At 43.4% G+C, this 20,837-nt stretch overlaps 1 protein-coding gene across 2 annotated transcripts; it reads right to left on the bottom strand.

Annotated features, from left to right (window-relative positions):
• Nucleotides 1-115: 115 nt before the first annotated feature.
• Nucleotides 116-19,941, bottom strand: LOC110494394 (ethanolamine kinase 1). Of its 2 annotated transcripts, XM_021569402.3 has the most exons (9): nucleotides 19,489-19,941; nucleotides 7,232-7,369; nucleotides 6,874-6,995; nucleotides 6,372-6,512; nucleotides 5,254-5,396; nucleotides 4,603-4,686; nucleotides 4,342-4,502; nucleotides 4,168-4,241; nucleotides 116-3,611 (listed from the first exon to the last, which is right to left on the bottom strand). In XM_021569402.3, the coding sequence occupies exons 1-9, from the start codon at nucleotides 19,690-19,692 to the stop codon at nucleotides 3,539-3,541; spliced, it is 1,140 nt and encodes a 379-aa protein (XP_021425077.3). In that variant the 5' UTR covers nucleotides 19,693-19,941; the 3' UTR covers nucleotides 116-3,538. The 2 variants fall into 2 exon arrangements, with proteins under 2 accessions (XP_021425077.3, XP_090060429.1); XM_090204303.1 differs by lacking the exon at nucleotides 4,603-4,686 and having other exon boundaries at nucleotides 19,489-19,900.
• Nucleotides 19,942-20,837: the final 896 nt, after the last annotated feature.

Below are 20,837 nucleotides of genomic sequence, written 5' to 3'. Positions count from 1 at the left end.
TCAGTAGTGGAGCCCCTTGGTGGTATTCCCAGGGCCAGACAGGTCGCAGGAAACTAGTGAAGCCAAAACGTATTACCCCTTCAAGGTTGGTGTTCTGTCACTCACATACACAACAAATAGTTCAACGTTTTAATGGAAATATTTACTGACCAATGTTACTCTCCCCAGCACTCAAGTGTGGAGGATCACTGTACAGTCAGATTCACAGTATTTCTTAGTATTTACAACTGCTGACTCCCTACACTCACCAAAAAATAAAATATGGAGAAAGTAGAATCTAGTTTTCTGTAGTGTTTAAGTTATTTGCAAATGAACTGCAAGCCTTATGAAGCTAACCATTTTGGTATGTGTATATAGAAAAGGTCAAATGAAAACATGAATACACCCTTCAACACATCTCTAGTCTACAAATACCACCGTCAGGATGTAACCCTTCCATAGTCAGCACATATCCACAGGGTTATGTTGAAAGAATAAAATCAAGTCCAACATTAGTGCACATTTAACTTCCTACATTGTGTATTATTGGCTATTTTTCTAAATGGGGAACTTACTTCCTTTACTTCAAATGTAAAGTCTTCTAGGACACATTCAAAGCTCTTCCAACGTTTGTCCAGTGAAGGCATGTGCTGTAGTAGTGTATAAAAACTCTACTTTATAGATTTTACTAGTAGACCTACGGGCACTGCGATTCTTGAACCCGCTCCTGCTGGCTTGGCCTCAAAGATCTGAGAGGATTGGATAGGTGTTAGGCTGGAGGGAGTTTCTAAAACGACTAGTAGTAGCAATAAGCATATCGTTTACATTTTGTGAAGGGAGTTAAGGGCATATTTAAGAATAGGAAAGCAGCCCTAGCCTGCCGTAGTTGGTCTACCACTTCAATAAGTGGGGTGCATTTCCATGAAACCCAGGGTCATTTTTGGTTGTGCATTCAGGAAGCAGACATCTGGCCATGCTAGCATGAAGTAGGCTGTTGCTTTCTAATCACAAATCTCAACCATTAACCTATGTTGCCACTTCTGTTTGTTGTAGCTTAGCAGACTAGTTTAGTTGAATGTAACCACAGACCACCAGGAGTGCTTTGGTGCATAGAACATCTTGACATTCGACCACCTTGTCTCCCTCATACTCTTATGGTCAGTCTCCACCTAGTGTCTCCCTCATACTCTTATGGTCAGTCTCCACCTAGTGTCTCCCTCTTCTCTCCTTAAGCACCACACGTCTGAAAACAGGATGAAAGCAATATGGTGGATTCATTTGTCATCCATCTAATTGTTTCCTATTAGTGTAGATGAAGGAAAGGAATCCACTCTAAGACGGTTGAGATGCACCCTAACAGGAATACAGTTAAGAGTCTCACTGAAATGTTATGGTCAACTCAAAGGAAACACATTCACATATGTACATCTACGATAAACAGGAATTCATTGCACTTGGTCACCTGTTAGTTCAACCCTGGGCTGACATAGAACAGTTGGTGGTGAGCTGTGACTCACCTGAAGCCTTTCAAAGTGTCGTCTCTGTCCATAACGGCCTTTAAAAATGCATACAAGAGGGCCTTGACCATCCATTTAGGAAACACCAAGATTCTCTCAACCAATTCCGCTGACTCAATGACATAAATGGTTTGGAATGTTGCCGATAGAAATGTACTGTATAGAATGGACACAATCCTACATCAAGTATGAGTCATTTCCATTTGTTGCATCAATCTACTGCTATGTTGCAGATGCTCTGCTTAACACTATTCCAGTAGTCAAAAACCCTGGTCCTGGACAGTTACAGGGTGTGCAGGTTTGTTCCAGCCCAGCACTAACACACATGATTAAATGAACCAGGATAATGATGATTAGTTGAATCATGTGTCTAGACTGTAGCTCTCCAGGACAAGAGCTGGTGAAAATGGTATCTACCCTCCCTGCCTGCCTGTACAGCTAGTGACAAGGGACAAAAAGGCAAGCTCTCCTGAGAGCCAAGAGGCTGCTCATCAGTCTCACCGTGTAGCCAGACAACACATTTTGGAGTGTGCTAGGGGAACTGTCACTAAGAGGCCTGGCAAGCATGGCTAGTGACTCATCACAACAGTCCTTCTCTTCAACACCTTCATAGAGTTGGCAGCCTCCTATATTGGTGAATTATTAACCCTGTCAATAACAGGAGACAGCCAGGGATCACAGGACAGGCTTATGATATCCTAATACACCTCTCCTCTACTTTCCCTTACATGTTGATCTTCTGATCTGAGAGGGCTGGAGAGGAAGGGAGGGGGGACCGGGATAAAGAAAGGTGTTAGAGTTCCTCCAAAGATCATGATGTCAGTCAGAGAAGGAAGTGGTTGCTGGCTCAGTGTGGACTTCACCCTGCTGTCTTGTCCTTGGCCACCTCACTCACATCCTGATAAGCTTCAGAACAACATTGGGGTTAGTGATTCCACACCCTTTAAAGCACTGGCTCTGACAGTTTACGCAATAACCTATTGTATAAGATTCTGGCTCCTTTTTAGGGAAGTTATGACTGAATGGATGGAGGTTGGGATGTTACAGTGAATATGTGCACTTCAGGCAAAAGTCCCTCCACCACCTCAGCCAATCAAGAGAGTCGAGAGAGGAGGAAGTGTAATAGGGCAGAGAGAGGTGAGAGAAAGGGGGAGGAAGAGGGGTCAGATACTGGGGAAGGCAGGGGTGATTGAGGTTGTGATTTTCAGAGTAGTCTGAGTGCAAAGTTTAACAGAGCGAGTGGTTTAAAGTCTAGCACCAGTGACGCAAAGCTGCTCCTGGCCACAGAGGCAGCTCTGCTGTCACAGACATTATTAAAGGACCATATCACTGTCTTGCCATGGCTAGCCCCTCTAACCTACACGGCAATGCCACCTTCACTGCAGAGCAACTAAAACGTCAGTTCTACGTCAACCCCTAGCCACTTCGTGTAGATCTGAGTTGAATGAATACACTATTTTCATGGTGAAACCATGACCATATTGCTTAAGAAATCCTCTCAGATCAGTGCCTACATTAAGGACAAGCTGGCTGCCCTCTCTCCTACACTACATGCCTTGAACACAACCACAGGGAAAACTCAGAGCCCATAAATACAGAACTGTCTGCACACTGTTCTCCATGTTGGCACCAAATGCTCCCGGACTCAGCTAGTGTTTCAGCTACCCGTCTGCCTGGGGAATTAATCTTACATCAGTAGGTCAATCAATTCTTCACAGAATAAATAAATAAAGACACATTTACACACAGACCACCCCAGGCTGTTTTGTGGAATATTGATGAGCTTGACTGGTGAGACAGAGGTGGACAGAGTTGAAGAGGAATTAAATAGTATTTGCGCTTGTTGCCAGGGACCGAGTTTGGAAAAAATGTTGTGGTCCATCCACACTCGGCCCTCTAAATGTTATTTACCCCACCCCTCGACCCCATTAATAATGCTCAACCCCAACTTTTGTCCCTCATCCCCCAGCACAGCCCTCTCCTGCTCAAAGTGTGTCTGCTCCACTGGTCAGTGCCAGTGATGGGGTCCCTCTCTTCTCCTGTCATTCTGGGATCTGTAGGGCCATCACTGCAGGTTTGGTCTTGAAGTATTGGTTGAAACGCAGCACAGCATACCTGCAGGAGAGATGGGGAGGGGGGGGGAAGAGATGGGGAAAGGAAGTGTTGACAGAGAGCGGAAGAGAGTTCCATGTTGACTTAATGAGAGCACCAAGTATCCAATAGCAGCCATAACAATAGCCCAGACAGCTCCAATTGACTGGTTGTTAAACTGTCAAGCGCAATATGTCATTTATACAGGTGACCGGGGGGGGGGGACAGTTCTGTCGTCACTGCAGGACTGATTGGGTTGCAGACACTCAAACCACCAGGGTCAGTTTCACCTCTGCAGGCCCAAGATGAGACCGCTATTTCTCTTTTCACAGGCCCTCTCCCCTCTTTCTCTACTGGTCAGCTTTCTCTGCGTGTGTGTTTGTGGAAACTGTGTTCGTGGAAACTGTGTTTGTGGAAACTGTGTTTGTACCACAGAGCTTGACCGTGCTGCAGGGTTTGTCTTTCAGTCTGTCATCCACATTAAATGATCCCTTTCACTCACATGCACCACAGGCAGACAGGCAGACCAACAGCTTTTAACATCACTTCACAAGAGACCATTACACACAAACACACTTACCCCAGGAAGTCAAAATCGATGGAGGAGTACTTGGCCTGGATGAGTGCCCAGAAGCCCCAGAAGAAGTGTGATGCCTACAGAGAGGTCAAAGGTTAGACAGGGTCAAACTAATCAAAGTTTCAGCCCAGCATCTACCAAGTCATCTGATGGAGAGAGAGAGTGTGTGTTCCTCACCAGAGCAAACTTGTTGACCTGTATGTAGAGTCTCTCCAGCTCTCTGTCGCTGACCTCCTCTCCTTTCTTAGTGGACAGTTTGTACGCCTGCAGATACACACGCAGCCACTCCAGCTGCATCTCACGGCTAGGATACAGCCCATAGTCCAGCTCACTCATACCTGTAAACACACAGGTTCACACACACACACATTACATACATATACACACACACACACACACACGTCATGACTAAGATACAGCCCATGTATCTCCTCTTACCAGCAAACTCGTTGAAGTGGTTCCCGATGTCAAAGGCCTGATAGTTGTAACTAGAGTATTCATAGTCTATGAACCGGACATGGCCTGGAGAAAATGGAGAGGTTGGAATCAGTAATATTTGGATGTTATAATTAAGTGGATGATGCGAGTTTGTGGATGATCACCTGGGTGATGTTCTAAACTGATGACATATCTCACCCTCTTTGCTGTTGTGGATGATGAGGATGATATTCTAAACTGATGACATATCTCACCCTCTTTGCTGTTGAGGATGATGTTCTAAACTGATGACATATCTCACCCTCTTTGCTGTTGAGGATGATGTTCTAAACTGATGACATATCTCACCCTCTTTGCTGTTGTGGATGAGGATGATATTCTAAACTGATGACATATCTCATCCTCTTTGCTGTTGTGGATGAGGATGATATTCTAAACTGATGACATATCTCACCCTCTTTGCTGTTGAGGATGATGTTCTAAACTGATGACATATCTCACCCTCTTTGCTGTTGAGGATGATGTTCTAAACTGATGACATATCTCACCCTCTTTGCTGTTGAGGATGATGTTCTAAACTGATGACATATCTCACCCTCTTTGCTGTTGTGGATGATGAGGATGATATTCTAAACTGATGACATATCTCACCTTCTTTGCTGTTGTGGATGATATTCTTGCAGAGCAGGTCGTTGTGACAGAGCACCACAGGAGAGCCCAGCTGAGACAAGTGCTCCTTCATCCACACCATCTCCTGCTCCAACACTGCCTGGCTGGGCACCTCCTGCTGGATCCTGGAGAGATGGGGGGGGGGGGGGGGGGCAGGAAGGGAGAGGCGGCAGGAAGGAAGTGGGGAGACAGGAGGAAGTGGGGAGACAGGAGGAAGTGGGGAGACAGGAGGAAGTGGGGAGACAGTTGGTTTATTGCTAGTCTTTATCTTAAAAGGATCATGTTTAAAATCAGACACGGAGTGCGTGTGTGTGTACTGTGTAGCGTCAGAGTGCCCAGTGGAGCAGTGCTGAGGGGAAACGGACATTGTCCTGTGTGGTAATGGGCTTGAAGCGTTCATCCAGAAGATTGACCGACTCCCAGTGTGTTAACTCACCCCTCTGTCCAGGGCCTCCCACCTCTAACCTTCTTCCACTAGTAGTACAGCAACTACTGGCTGGACTGCTCAATACTAGCAGTAACCTACCTCCCCATGGCCTATCACCACCGAGGACCATCTACCTAGGCCACCTCTTGCCAACTGAGTGGCCAAGTCCCCAGAGCCTCACCCAGCTCTCTTCTCCCTGCCTGCCCAGATCTCTGCTGTTGGCTGGGTAGAGCAGCAGCCAGTACCCACCCACAAGAAGACAGAAGCCTCCTCTGACAGTGCTGGCTGGGGCACACTTGTTGAGTCTACATGTGTGTGTGTTTGTACAGTGCAGGCAGGCTGGCTGAATGACGCATTAGCTCGCTACATTACCCAGGCATTCTAGGCAGGCTGATAAGTGGTATGCAAACATCTGTTATCCCAGTGCATACCTCCGCCTCCATAATCCACCTCTACCCTGTTGTTATGATCGCACTTATATAGGAGTCTGTATAGAGGACTTAATAGCAGACCCAGGCATTGAGGACAGGACTGGGAGACAGCTGGCCAGCACATATATGAACAGTAAACTGTTTTAAGAAAATACCTTCTTGAGTAAGAGGGGGCCAAAGTGTGTGTTTGTGTGTGTGTTCAGGTTAACTGGTACAGAGTATTGTGTTCAGGTTCCTCTTACCTGGCGTTGGAGGCTTGCTCGGTGAACTCCGTGGCGACCAGAGAGAAATATTTCCTCATCTTGATCCACAGGTTGGGTTTGGGGATGCAGCCGTTATGTGCGTGGATTGCATGGATACGAGCCATCTCCCTGGATATTAGCCTGAGGACACACAAACACACAATACATCATTCTGCAAGTATGATGAAATAGACAATCATTACGGAATGACTCCTATCCCCCAAAAATAGGTTTGTGTCCTGAATCCTGTTCGGATCAATGAAAAAGTAGTTTACTTGACTGTTTGACCTTTTAAATGGTGTTTACTCTACACAGTTCTTATTGTAGTTCCATGGTGCAGCCAACAGGGCTTAGGGCTGCCTAGAGTCGCAGTCCCCCTGGACTCATTAGCAGTCAGCTACGCTAGGAGCTTGTATATTTACACATCAAACCAGGCTTACCCTGCAGACTAGACAGATACCAGGATCAGCTTGAAGATGGTTTTCTAGTAAAATGTCCTCACCTGAGTAAGATCGGGTCCCTGACGTCCTGTGTTCCGAGGGCGTCCCCCTGCATGAACTCGTAGCAGAGGCCATTCTGGAAGGTGCAGTAGAGGCGCGGCGCACAGCCGTTAGCATGTAGCACCTGGAAAGACATGCAAAGGATTAGACACTGATGACCTCATAAGACACACCAGGAAGTAGCCTGCATATGGGTCCACGCACAGGGAGTTGAACTTGGCTACCAGTATGGATGCCCTTAGTTCCTGAGTTTGATAGTGAAATGCTCTGAAGTGTCAAATGTGTGAACTGTAAACGGTGTGTGTGTGTGTGTGTGTGTGTTTGCGAACCAGGAAGCTCTTGAGAACGTGTGTGGTGCACCTGGAAGCTCTTGAGCTCGTTGTCTCGGTCGACGATCAGCTCCGTCTTGTTCCCATACACACGCACCAGAACCACGTCCTCTGGACTGGCATCCACATAACAACCCACCAGCTTATTAGTGGTCCCATCAGTGAAGAGCTGAGAAAAGGGAGAGAGGGAGATTAATACAGCAAAAATGCATCAGGTAGCCTGGCGGTTAGGGGTGTTGGGCCAGTAACCAAAAGGTTGCTGGATCGAATCCCCGAGCTGACAAGGTTAAAGTCTGTCGTTCTGTCCCTGAGCAAGGCAGTTAACCCACTGTTCCCCGGGCGCTGATGACGTGGATGTCCATTAAGGCAGCCCCCCCCACACCTCTCTGATTCAGAGGGTTGGGTTAAATGGGGAAGACACTGACTAGGTATCCCCCTTCCCCACCAGTGAAGGTATAGTTTAGTCGAGTCTACTCTAGTTAACTGTCACTAGGTCAGTTGAGGCACAAGCCTGTCCTTGCCAGAAGTCATATCAGGAAGCATAGGCCTAGATGACCATGAGAAGGAGTCACAACAGTCATTTCCTAGAAGGTCTGACTAGCTTATCTTATGAGCTGAGATAGGTACAGTATTCTGGGTTGTCTATACTGAAGCTGGACAACTGGGGCAAGGGCAAGGGCTTTCCAGCTAGGCTACTTGTTTAACGGCACCCAGACAAGGAAGCTGTTTGCATTGTCAGCCACTTCATTCAATGACTACTGTTGGGGGAGAAAGTAACACACAGGAAGTCATGGTCTGCATGTGTAGTCTTTAGTTACATGTGGCTTTCTTTCCCCATCTCCTTTCTGACCATTGAGATCCACCCAATGGCTAATGACTTACCATATTCATGCTCTCTGGAATGTGGACAATCTGGACTAGTGATTTTACAGTGGGCAGATATCCATCCCCAAAGCTAGAGATTGCAGAGCGACTAGCCCCATCCACACTGGCCCGCTCTCTGGCCGCCCACCCCTACATAGCTGGCATTCCTAGCATGGTTGACCAGAGAGCTGGGCACACCGGCACCATGTTATGACCACACACACACACGTATACCGCTTTGGACTGCCTTATCCCGTGACAGTCTACACAGACCCAGAACACAATGCACCACTATGACCTGTGATCATCGTGTCTCAGTGTGTGGGAGTTTCTCCACATATCACAGGCAATAAGCTCCAACACAACTGGGATAATTATTAACCAACATTCTGTTTTAGGTGACGTGTTCTTTGAATGAGAACAGAACGTCTGCATATCTTAGTAGGCTATCACTTTATTGTGGCTACAAATTAAAAAACCTTCTCCAGAGCATTGATCTTCTCTGTTGAGACAGAACCCTTCTCTCCATTTCTAGCCATTCATGAGGCCATAGACAGTCAAACACGCAAAATATACAAAGTATCTCTTGCACACACACATCAGAATTGGCAGAAGGCCACATGGCATTAATGTGTGATAATAAGCAGGTCAAAGGTGATGGGAATGGGATGTGACTGGGGTGTTGGTAGGTTCTGGTGTTTGTAGGGACAGAGGGCAGGATGTTTGGGACTGGACACTAGATATTTACAGTAACAGAAAGCCCCCCGACCCCCTCCAAATCCTGTCCAGGTGGCTCAGTCAGTTCAGATCCAGTAACCCCCCCCAACCTTCACTTCTCTCCAACTAGTTTCTCACACGTTCTCCCAGCTCTCCATCTGTATAAGTCTACCACTCAGTATGTCCTCCCACTCTCGCTCAGTTTGTCCTCCATCTCTCTCGCACGTACCCATGCCTGGTGGGGGCTGTATTAGGCTGGGGGGGGGGGGGCAAACACAGATTAAGCCACACACACACACACACACACACACACACAGAGAGACAGTCACATTCTGGCCTCAATGTACCAAACACAGGATGACTGGAGTTAGACATGTCTAAGTTTGTCAGCACTAGGCAAGAGTGGGAAGTTAGTCTCACTAGCAAGGCCCTAGAGCTGGGCGATATGGCCACAAATCCACATCCCAGTAAATTGACAAATTTTTCACGACAACCATAAATCAGCGACAAATAATTGAGCGTAATTGTTTTTTTTGGGGGGGGGCGCTAGAGTTGGGTGATATGGACAAAAAGTCATATCGCGATAAAGGTAACTATTTTGCTCGATAACACAACGATGAAACATTTCTTAACTGGATAGTTACTTTACATTAGCAGCTGGGCGCTGCAATTTTTTTTTTTTTTTGCCAGTGCCAAGTCAGACAAGTGAGATGGTAGCCGATGATTAAAAAAGTAAGCTAACATATCCAGGAAATGCATGATTGATATTTTGATGAGCAACCTGTCAAAATAGGATCCAGAATGATCCGATTTATTTTTAGCTCTTCAGAGAATTTGCTAACATCTTTGTGCTTATTGACCTGTAGGCTACATTACTCACCACCTGAGGAAGTGGGAACTCGAAACCCTTAGCTAGATTGCTAACTCTATATATGACATTGTTGCTAGCCATGTAGTCTAATTGAGTAATCAGTAAATGTAGGCAAATGTCTTACAAAAACTTTCCAGAACAACTGTAGTTGCTTTGAAAGCATTTTTCCCCGCAACAGCATTTTTTAAAGGTGTGGATCAGCTTAATATTGCAGAAAGATTGTTGCTTCCATCAATGTAATTGTCTGCATCACCTCCAATCGCCCATCTATCTATATCTATCTATATCTATCTATATACACACTTATTTTTGTGTTATTTTTTTTGAATAAACCTTTATTATTCCCCACAAACCCTACCACCAATTGGAGTAAACAATAACACTGCATTTTCCCCCGCAATAGCATTTTTAGCAACAATCCTGCTTCTCAGAATGCATCTCTCCCTCCTCCATGCACAGAGTGAGAAGGGGGAATGAGAGTCAGCAGCCGACAGCCAAACAGGGACAGAGATACTTTCATAGCAGGAATCAACATAATGCATACTCCATTACTGTTGACCGAATAATGGTTTTCGAACAATCTACAGGAATGTTGTGCAGCAAAAATCACTGAAAATGAGTAAACAGTGTCGGTAATTTTGGGTTTATCGTCCCTGCTCTTCACGGCCCGAAAGAAACCAGTGTGTCATGTACCATTAGTGTCATCATCATACGTCACAAACACATTGCCATAAAACAGCTGACAAGATACAAGATTCACCCGATAGCAGGCCTACCTACTGCTTAGTGCCAGTGAATAATCCATTTCCCCTTTCCCCGACAGGAACCCTAAACGTGGAAGACATCACACAGGGTCAGAAATAGGCCTAGGTATATTTATTTAACTAGGAAAGTCAGTTAAGAATAAATTCTTATTTACAATGACGCCTACCAAAAGGCAAAAAGCCTCCTGCGGGGACGGGGATTCAAAATATAGTACAAAACACACATCACTACATAAAGAGAGACCTATGACAACATGGTAGCAACACATTGCAGCAGCACAACATGGTATAAACATGATTGGGCTGACAACAGCACAAAGGGCAAGAAGGTAGAGACAACAATATATCCCACAAAGCAGCCACAACTGTCAGTAAGAGTGTCTATCAATGGACATCATAACTCCAGTTGGTATGGAGATGAGTGAGTTGTGTCTTATGTGGGTGTGTGAGTGTGTAGCTGGGGGTGAGTTGTGTCTTATGTGGGTGTGTGAGTGTGTAGCTGGGGGTGAGTTGTGTCTTATGTGGGTGTGTGAGTGTGTAGCTGGGGGTGAGTTGTGTCTTATGTGGGTGTGTGAGTGTAGCTGTGGGTGAGTTGTGTCTTATGTGGGTGTGTGAGTGTAGCTGGGGGTGAGTTGTGTCTTATGTGTGTGTGTGTGTGAGTGTGTAGCTGGGGGTGAGGCTGGGGGTGAGTTGTGTCTTATGTGGGTGTGTGAGTGTGTAGCTGGGGGTGAGTCGTGTCTTATGTGGGTGTGTGCGTGAAGCCCAAGTTAGGTGTTTGTCGGGGATCAGAAGTGAGGCAATTAAGGATGGGGATATGATGTGGTTATCTGACAATGGTGACTCACAGGGTACTGAAATCGTCTGGAAACGCACACTGTTTTGCCACTACACTGTCCATCTTATCTGAGAGGACAGCTTACAAAGTGCCTGTACTTACGTGAAGCTATTGAGGCAGTGGGGAATGCAAATGCGATAGCTAGCTAGGAGCTTTTGACTGTTCACTCTGGTGTTCACTTTATAATCATGGCATTTTGATCAACTGAATTCAATTGAAATATTTTTGCGCAGATATCTTCCTTGATAGGTTGTGAATAACGTGTGTAAGTGTCAATGTCTGATAAATCGTTTGTGAGCAGGTCTCTGATATCGAAGGAGCTCCCTCAATCAGTGGGGCCAGGACCGTTTGATACAACCACTTTGTGCTCTCCTTTCACATTCGTCCATTTAGATGTGACATCTTGTCCAATCAAACTATTTGACTGAAGTCTCGAAGGAGTTTTGTGGAGAAAACAAAAATGTAATGATCATTTTGCTATGCTGCTAATCAAGATCTAATGATGAATTAAAAATGGCATTCAGACATGAAACATGCACTCTGCATCTGAGAGTCTCGTTTCATTTGGAATATGTTCAGTTCTAAAAGCAATGTTTATAACAACCCATCAGTAGCCATCTTTGCTATAACTTAACTGTGTCCTTCAAACATGTTCTTAAAATATGCCACATCTTGAAAGGTAAAGGTATGAATGATGCTTCACTCAGATGGAGTTGTTCTGGAACGACGTCTGGATGAGCAAGCATGGCATCAGTGGGCGACTCAATACTAAGTTTCCTGAAGTCCCAAACGGAGATGGAAGTCATGTCCGAGGACCAGGCGAGGTAATAATGGGTGGATGGCAAGTAGAAGTGAGGCAAAAAGGCACGAGGTCCAAACCCGAACTGACTGAAATATAAGCAGAGTACTTTCTCCTTTGGATCAAGTACAGGAGAGAAAAATGCATTTTACGCACCAGAAGACCCTGGCCAGTCGACAGAGTGAACTTGAAATTGATCTTGACAAAAATGAGGAGAAAGAACCTACGTCGTGAGGTGAAGGCTTCCAAGCCACCCAAATGATCAGGAAAATGCCTGAGACGACTATGGCCCAGTGGGAATACGATTCACAGAGAAAGTGGATCCATGCCTTTTGGCTGATTTGTTTGTGGTATCAGGCTGGGTGAAGAACAAGTTGGGGTCTGTCAATTCGGTCAAAGTACCCAGAGGTGTGTCTGCTGCGCAGAGGGAGAGGGTGCTATTCGTCTCGAGTCTCTGAAAAAAGTGGTGTCCTGCTTTGATCTCCGGAGTAGAGCGCCACTGAAAGAAGTGATAACTGGGGTGAGTTTGAGTGTTATACCCTGACTACACCGCTCGCGTCCTGTGCGCGATCGTGCAAAATACATTTTGGAATCTATATTATTAAATTATTGCGTCAACGAGCGTCTGCGTTGCCAAGGGCTAAAATAGAAGTCAGTTCTATTAGTGACGCAGATCGCGGTGCAAGTCCTGCCTCTCCCATCTCCTCATTAGTTTATGGAAGCAGATACCCACGTGAATCTCCTCATTGGTTATACCCACGTGGGTGATTGAAAGACGAACTGTGTTGTCGGTCGTGGTGGTAATACTATGAAAGTTTAGATGCCAATCACCATTTAAGTTCAAAGAAGAAAAAACCTGGAAGGAGGAAAGATGACTAGAAACGATTCGGTTGACCATTTTGTGTGTGGATTAATTGTCAGAGTAGAGGACCTTGTGCATTTGAGGTAAAATAGCAAACATGTTTAATGCTTTTCGACATGTCCCCAAATTAATGTAATTGGTTCAGAGTAGAGGTTTGACCGATTATGATTTTTCAGCGCAGATACCGATTATTGGAGGACCAATAAAGCCGATACCGATTAATTGGCCGACATTTATTTATTTATAATAATGACAATTACAACAATACTGAATGAACACTTATTTTAACTAAATATCAATAAAATCAATTTAACCTTAAGTAAATAATGAAACATGTTCAATTTGGTTAATTTTTATTACCTTTATTTAACTAGGCAAGTCAGTGAAGAACAAATTCTTATTTTCAATGATGGCCTAGGAACATTGGGTTAACTGCCTGTTCAGGGGCAGAACGACAGATTTGTACCTTGTTAGCTCGGGGGTTTGAACTTGCAACCTTCCGGTTACTAGTTCAACACTAACCACCAGGCTACCCTGCCGCCCCATTATGCAAAAACAAAGTGTTGGAGAAGTAAAAGTGCAATATATGCTATGTAAGAAAGCTAACGTTCCAGTTCCTTGCTCAGAACATGAGAACATATGAAAGCTGGTGGTTCCTTTTAACATGAGTCTTCAATATTCCCAGGTAAGAAAGAAGTTTTAGGTTGTAGTTATAGGAATTATAGGACTATTTCCCTCTATACCATTTGTATTTCATTAACCTTTGACTATTAGATGTTCTTATTAGAGGGCAACCGATTATGATTTTTCAACGCCAAAACCGATACCGATTATTGGAGGGCCAAAAAGCCGATACCGATTAATCATCCGATAAAAAAAAATACATATATTTGTAATAATGACAATTACAACAATACTGAATTAACACTTATTTTAACTTAATATAATACATCAATAAAATCAATTTAGCCTCAAGTAGATAATGAAACATGTTCAATTTGGTTTAAATAATGGAAAAACAAAGTGTTGGAGAAGAACGTAAAAGTGCAATATGTGCTATGTAAGAAAGCTAACGTTTCAGTTCCTTGCTCAGAACATATGGTTCCTTTTAACATGAGTTTTCAACATTCCCAGGTAAGAAGTTTTAGGTTGTAGTTATTATAGGACTATTTCCCTCTATACCATTTGTATTTCATTAACCTTTGACTATTGGATGTTCTTATAGGCACTTTAGTATTGCCAGTGTAACAGTATAGCTTCCGTCCCTCTCCTCGCTCCTCCCTGGGCTCGAACCAGCAACACAACGACAACAGCCACCACATTGAAGCGTTACCCATGCAGAGCAAGGGAAACAACCACCCCAAGGCTCAGAGCGAGTGAAGTTTGAAACACTACTAGCGCGCGCTAACTAGCCAGCCATTTCACTTCGGTCACACCAGCCTCATCTCGGGAGTTGATAGGTTTGAAGTCATAAACAGCGCAATGCTTGACGCACAACGAAGAGCTGCTGGCAAAAACGCATGAAAGTGCTGTTTGAATTAATGTTTACGCGCCTGCTTCTGCCTACCACCGCTCAGCCAGATATTTAGGTAAGTAAATCAAATAAAAAAATGTTTATTATTATTTATTTAATAAATCAGCAAATTGGCACCCAAAAATACCGATTTCCGATTGTTATGAAAACTTGAAATCGGCCCTAATTAAATCGGCCATTCCGATTAATCGGTCGACCTCTAGTTCAGAGTTTGTTTTGATATTTTAACCTGCGTGTTGTGATCCGAGTTTGGGACAAAATACATTTCTGCACGATGGTGCACGCGCGCGGCCGGTTTGGGTTCCGTGTTAAGGTGGATCAACTGAAATAATGAAACATGTTCAATTTGGTTTAAATAATGCAAAAACAGTGTTGGAGAAGAAAGTAAAAGTGCAATATGTGCCATGTAAAAAAGCTAACGTTTCAGTTCCTTGATCAGAACATGAGAACATATGAAACCTGGTGAATCCTTTTAACGAGTATTCAATATTCCCAGGTAAGAAGTTAAGTTGTAGTTATTATAGGAATTATAGGACTATTTCTCTCTATCCCATTTGTAATTCATATACCTTTGACTATTGGATGTTCTTATTGGCACTCTAGTATTGCCAGCCTAATCTCGGGAGTTGATAGGCTTGTAGTCATAAAAAGGGCTCTGCTTCAAGCATTGCAAACGCAGGAAAGCGCTGTTTGAATGAATGCTTACCAGCCTGCTGCTGCCTACCATCGCTCAGACCACAGTCAAATTGTAGACTTAATTATAATAAACACAGAAATACAAGCCTTAGGTCATTAATATGGTCAATATGGTCAAATCTGGAAGCTATAATTTCAAAAACGTTTTATTATTTCAGTGAAATACGAAACCGTTCCGTATTTTATCGAACAGGGGGCATCCCTAAGTCTAAATATTGCTGTTACATTGCACAACCTTCAATGTCATGTCATAATTATGTAAAATTCTGACAAATTAGTCTTTGTTAGTAAGAAATGGTCTTCACACAGTCCAAACTGCTGCATATACCCTGACTCTGCTTGCACTGAACGCAAGAGAAGTGACAATTTCCCTAGATAATATTGCCTGCAAACATGAATTTCTTATAACTAAATATGCAGGTTTAAAAATAAATACTTGTGTATTTATTTTAAGAAAGTCATTGATGTTTATGGTTAGGTACATTGGTGCAACGACAGTGATCTTGTTAAATCATCACCCGTTTGGCAAAGTAGGCTGTGATTCGATGATAAATTAACAGGCACCGCATTGATTATATATATTTTTATTTTACCTTTATTTAACTAGGCAAGTCAGTTAAGAACAAATTCTTATTTTCAATGACGGCCGAGGAACAGCGGGTTAACTGCCTGTAATGCAGGACAAGCTAGTTAAACTAGTAATATCATCAACCATGTGTAGTTAACTAGTGATTATGTGAAGATAGATTGTTTTTTTAGAAGATATGTTTAATGCTAGCTAGCAACTTACCTTGGCTCCTTGCTGCACTCGCGTAACAGCTGGTCAGCCTGCCACGCAGTCTCCTCGTGCCATAAACGGCATCCAAAAATGCTGATTGTTATGAAAACTTGAAACTAATCGGACGACCTCTAATGCAAACCCGGTGGCGAGAGGAAGACTGAGGAGACCCTGTCTGTCCTGAGTTTTAATGCAAAGTAGAGGATAGTGGGCAAAGGGTAAGGGAGCCAGAGAGGATCCCTGTGAGTAGTAGGCCAGTACAGTGACCCGAACAGTTTGTGTATTAGCAAGGTTGGTTTCTTGGCGTTTATTGCTATGATCATTAATTGTACCGCACAGATGGAAAGGAAATCCAAGAAGATTGAATTGGTAGTAGCAGCAGCAGAGATGTTTTTGGGTATCGGAGATTTTAACTTCTTGAGTGTAGGGGGCAGGATTTTTGTTTTTGGCTAAAAAACATACCCATTTGAAACTGCCTATTTCACAGGCCCAGAAACTAGAATATACATATAATTGTCAGATTAGGATAGAAAACACTAAAAGTTTCCAAAACTGTCAAAATATTGTCTGTGATTATAACAGAACTGATATTGCAGGCGAAAACCTGAGGAAAATCAAACCCGGAAGTGCTGTTTTTCCTGAAAGCTGTCTGTTCCATTGGATGCCTTGCCTCCATTTAAAGGGATATCAACCAGATTCATTTTCCTATGGCTTCCTCAAGGTGTCAACAGTTTTTAGACATAGTTTCAGGCTTTTATTTTGAAAAATGAGCGAGAAAGATAACATTGCATCAGTGGATAGCCGGGTGTTCGCAGAGTTTTGCTTGCGGTACAGAGTGGGGCAGCCATAGTCTCTCCCTCTCCTATTGAAAAAGCGACAGTACCAGTTGATATATTATCAATTATATATTTTTAAAACAACCTGAGGATTGATTATGAAAAACGGTTGACATGTTTCTGTGGACATTACGGATACTATTTGGAATTTTCTTCTGCGTTGTCGTGACCGCTCGAGCCTGTGGATTTCTGAACATAACGCGCCAAACAAATGGAGGTATTTTGGATATAAAAGTCATCTTTATGGAACATTTATTGTGTAACTGGGAGTCTCGTGAGTGCAAACATCTGAAGATCAAAGGTAAGCGATTTAATCTATTGCTCTTCTGACTTTCGTGACCAATCTACTTGGCTGCTAGTGTTGGTAATATTTTGTCTAAGGAGAGAGATGTTCTTACATAAACGCTTGTTATGCTTTCGCCGAAAGGCTGTATTGAAATCTGACACGCCAGGTGGATTAACAAAAAGCTAAGCTGTGTTTTGCTATATTGCACTTGTGATTTCATGAAAATTAAATATTTTTTGTAATTTAATTTGAATTTGACGCGCTGCAATTCAGCGGGTGTTGATGAAAATGATCCCGCTAAAGGGATGGGTGCGCCAAGAAGTTTTAATGCAGAAAAACTACAAGGGGTTTTGACAGAAGGGGTTCTAGCTTCCCAGGCTGAAGGCCTGGTGTAAGATCTGTTGGGGCCAAGTAGTGTTAGGGATAGTAGTATATATACACACAGTACACCTATCAAGGGTTTCTTTAGTTTAATATTTTCTACATTGTAAAATGGCAGTGAAGACATCAAAACTATGAAATAACACATATGGAATCATGTAGTAACCCCCCCCCCCCCCCCCCCCCCCCCCAAAAAAAGTGTTCAACAAATCAAAATATATGTTATATTTTAGATTCTTCAAAGTTGCCACCCTTTGCCTTGATGACAGCTTTGCACAGTCTTGGCTTTCTCGCAACCAGCTTCACCTGGAATGCTTTTCCAACAGTCTTGAAGGAGTTCCCACGTATGCAGAGCATTTGTTGGCTGCTTTCCTTCCCTCCGCGGTCCAACTCATCCTCAACCCAATTGAGATGGTTTGGGTCAGTGGATTGTGGAGGTCTGGTCATCTGATGCAGCACTCCACTTGCCTTTTGTGTCAAATTGCCCTTACACAGCCTGGAGGTGTGTTGGGTCATTGTCCTGTTGAAAAACAAATGATAGTCCCACTAAGCACAAACCAGATGGGATGGCATATCGTTGCGGAATGTTGTGGTAGCCATGCTGGTTAAGTGTGCCTTGAATTCTAAATAAATCACTGACAGTGTTACTAACAAAGCACCACCACACCTCCGTGCTTCACGGTGGGAACCACACATGCAGAGATCATTCGTTCACCTACTCTGCATCTCACAAAGACACGGTTGGAACCAAAAATCTCAAATTTGGACTCATCAGACCAAAGGACAGATTTACACTGGTCTACTGTCTATTGCTTGTGTTTCTTGGCACAAGCAAGTATCTTCTTCTTATTGGTGTCCTTTTAGTGGTTTATTTGCACCAATTCGACCATGAAGGCCTGATTCACGCAGTCTCCTCTGAACAGTTGATGTTGAGATGTGTCTGTTACTTGAACTCTGAAGCATTTATTTGGGCTGTAATTTCTGAGGATGGTAACTAATGAATTTATCCTCTGCAGCAGAGGTAACTCTGAGTTTTCCTTTCCTGTGGCGGTCCTCATATGACAGCCAGTTTAATCATAGCGCTTGACGGTTTTGAGATTGCACTAGAAGAAACGTTCAAAGTTCTTGAAATGTTCAGGATTTACTGACCTTCGTGTCTTAAGGTAATGATGGACTGTCGATTCTCTTTGCTTATTTGTGCCGTTCTTGCCATAATATGGACTTGGTCTTTTACCGAATAGGGCTATCTTCTGTATACTTCACCTACCTTGTCACAACACAACTGATTGGCTCAAACACATTAAGGAAATAAATACCACAAATGAACTTTTAACAAGGCACACCTGCTACTTTAATTGAAATCCAGGTGACTACCTCATGAAGCTGGTTGAGAGAACGCCAAGATTGTGCAAAGCTGTCATCAAGGCAAATATAAAATATTTTTTGATTTGTTTAACACTTTTTTGGTTACTATGTGATTCCATGTGTGTTATTTCATAGTTGATGTCTTCTCTATTAGTCTACAATGTTTTAAAAAATGTCAAACTAAAGTAAAACCCTTGAATGAGTAGGTGTGTCAACTTTTGACTGGTAGTATAGTATATACAGTTAGACGGCGGTGCAATTTATTTTTGTGAACAAATGTGTAATGCACTTTCCAAACTGTGAAAGGCAGCAATACGCAACAAAGCGTCTAGTCTGCCGGCAAACCACACGAAGGGAGACGTATGACCTTTTTGTCAACATATCCATGGAGCACAGAATACAGACATGAACATTCGTTGTTGATTCGACTTAAGTCTCCAAGAACGGCGTAGTGACTGACAGCTAGTTAAATGCTAACACCACTAGCTTAGAACTCAGCTTGAATAACTACAAACGAAGTAACTAAATGCAAGAAAAGCCAGTGTGATGCACGAAATAGATGTTTTAAATGTATGCACGGGACGAGGAATATATCAAGGCCCCTGGACTGGTCTGATAGTTATGCTAACTTTAGTTAGCTAGCTAGTGATGATGGGCCATGGCGTTGGCGCATCATTCAGTGGAGAGATGTCGAACTTACCTTGGTCTTGACATGGTTTATGTCCCACGCTGGCCGAAGCTGCTTTATCAGCTTCATTGCCCCATCGGTAACGTTATGTTCCTCCACGAAAATCGGGAATTTTCGAATTACCGGCGACCCCACAGGCACGTGTATCTCCGTCTCCATAATGTGGTTTATTTTCCGTTTCGAATTTTTGACAGATATGAATGTAATTCGGGACATACAAAAAACAACAACAGCAATTGTTTGTGAGCTGGTTGGTATAAACAGCTAACGGTAGCTAAACAAGGTGCTTATAAATGGTTAAAGCAAAGGATGCAACTACCGGTGAGGTTCTCGTCGTCGCTTATCTCCTACTTGGCACCGCCCTCGCGTAATCATCCGACGCTAGACGCGCATAACCGCGAGCTCCGAGCAACCGGCGGACTGGGAGGGAGCATGCCAACTTTCTAAGCCCGAGTTTGTCCGAGTGGAGTCGAAGAGCGTCAGAGTAGCCGTTTTCGTATTTCGGTATTGTGACAAATAAACTCTGTGGGTGTATGCATATCCAAAGAGTCATTATCAAATAACATGAGACATGAGAAAGTCGAAATTCATTACCTTGAATGAGGATCTACTTTTGATCAGAAAGAAACATGTAATTGTTTTTAAGCAACATTTTAGGCCTATTGATTGGTCCCAGACATTGACAATAACTTGGTCTGGGGCGCCCCCTATTCTTCTCAATATGATTAGAAGTACCAATTTTAGTCAGAGTGTGTCAGTGTTGTAATGCAAATACCAGTCGAATACCAGCACCAGCAATGTAATGGCATTCAATATATTTAAAGGGTGTAAAACAAATAATGTATACCCTAAATATTTCCTAATTTAGGCTCACTCAAGCTCATTTCAGTTATAGTGTCACAAGTCATGACTGAGGGAAGGAAACTCATTCAGCAATCACAATTTTAAAAATTGTATTCCCATTGTTATTGGACCTTGAACCCATAGGAGGCCATTTTGAAATCTATAAAAGCCTTATCCATTTTTCTGTCTGTAGCTAGGTTTCCATTCAATTGGGAACAGATTTTCATATGAATATTCTAAAATCTGCATGAAAACAGTATGTGCATTTTCCCACCAGAGATGAGTTTATCAAACTGACTTGTTACAGATAAAAGGCTGTGCGTGATGACGTAGTGCACATACAAATACCTTTTGAGGTTGAATTCCCATGTACAGAATAACAAATACAAGTTAAGTGGGTTTCCATCGCATGTTCAACTCTACTATGGTTTTATCACAAGAAATGTTGAGTTATAGAGCTCACACCCTGGTATTGGCTGGCATGTACGCTCTAGCCAACACCTTGCGGGTATAGCCTA

This window comes from Oncorhynchus mykiss, chromosome 17 (genome assembly GCF_057628025.1).
Source record: "Oncorhynchus mykiss isolate SJ-2025 chromosome 17, ASM5762802v1, whole genome shotgun sequence".
In the NCBI taxonomy this organism is placed as follows: Eukaryota; Metazoa; Chordata; class Actinopteri; order Salmoniformes; family Salmonidae; genus Oncorhynchus; species Oncorhynchus mykiss.
This window is presented reverse-complemented; position numbering and strand designations above follow the sequence as displayed.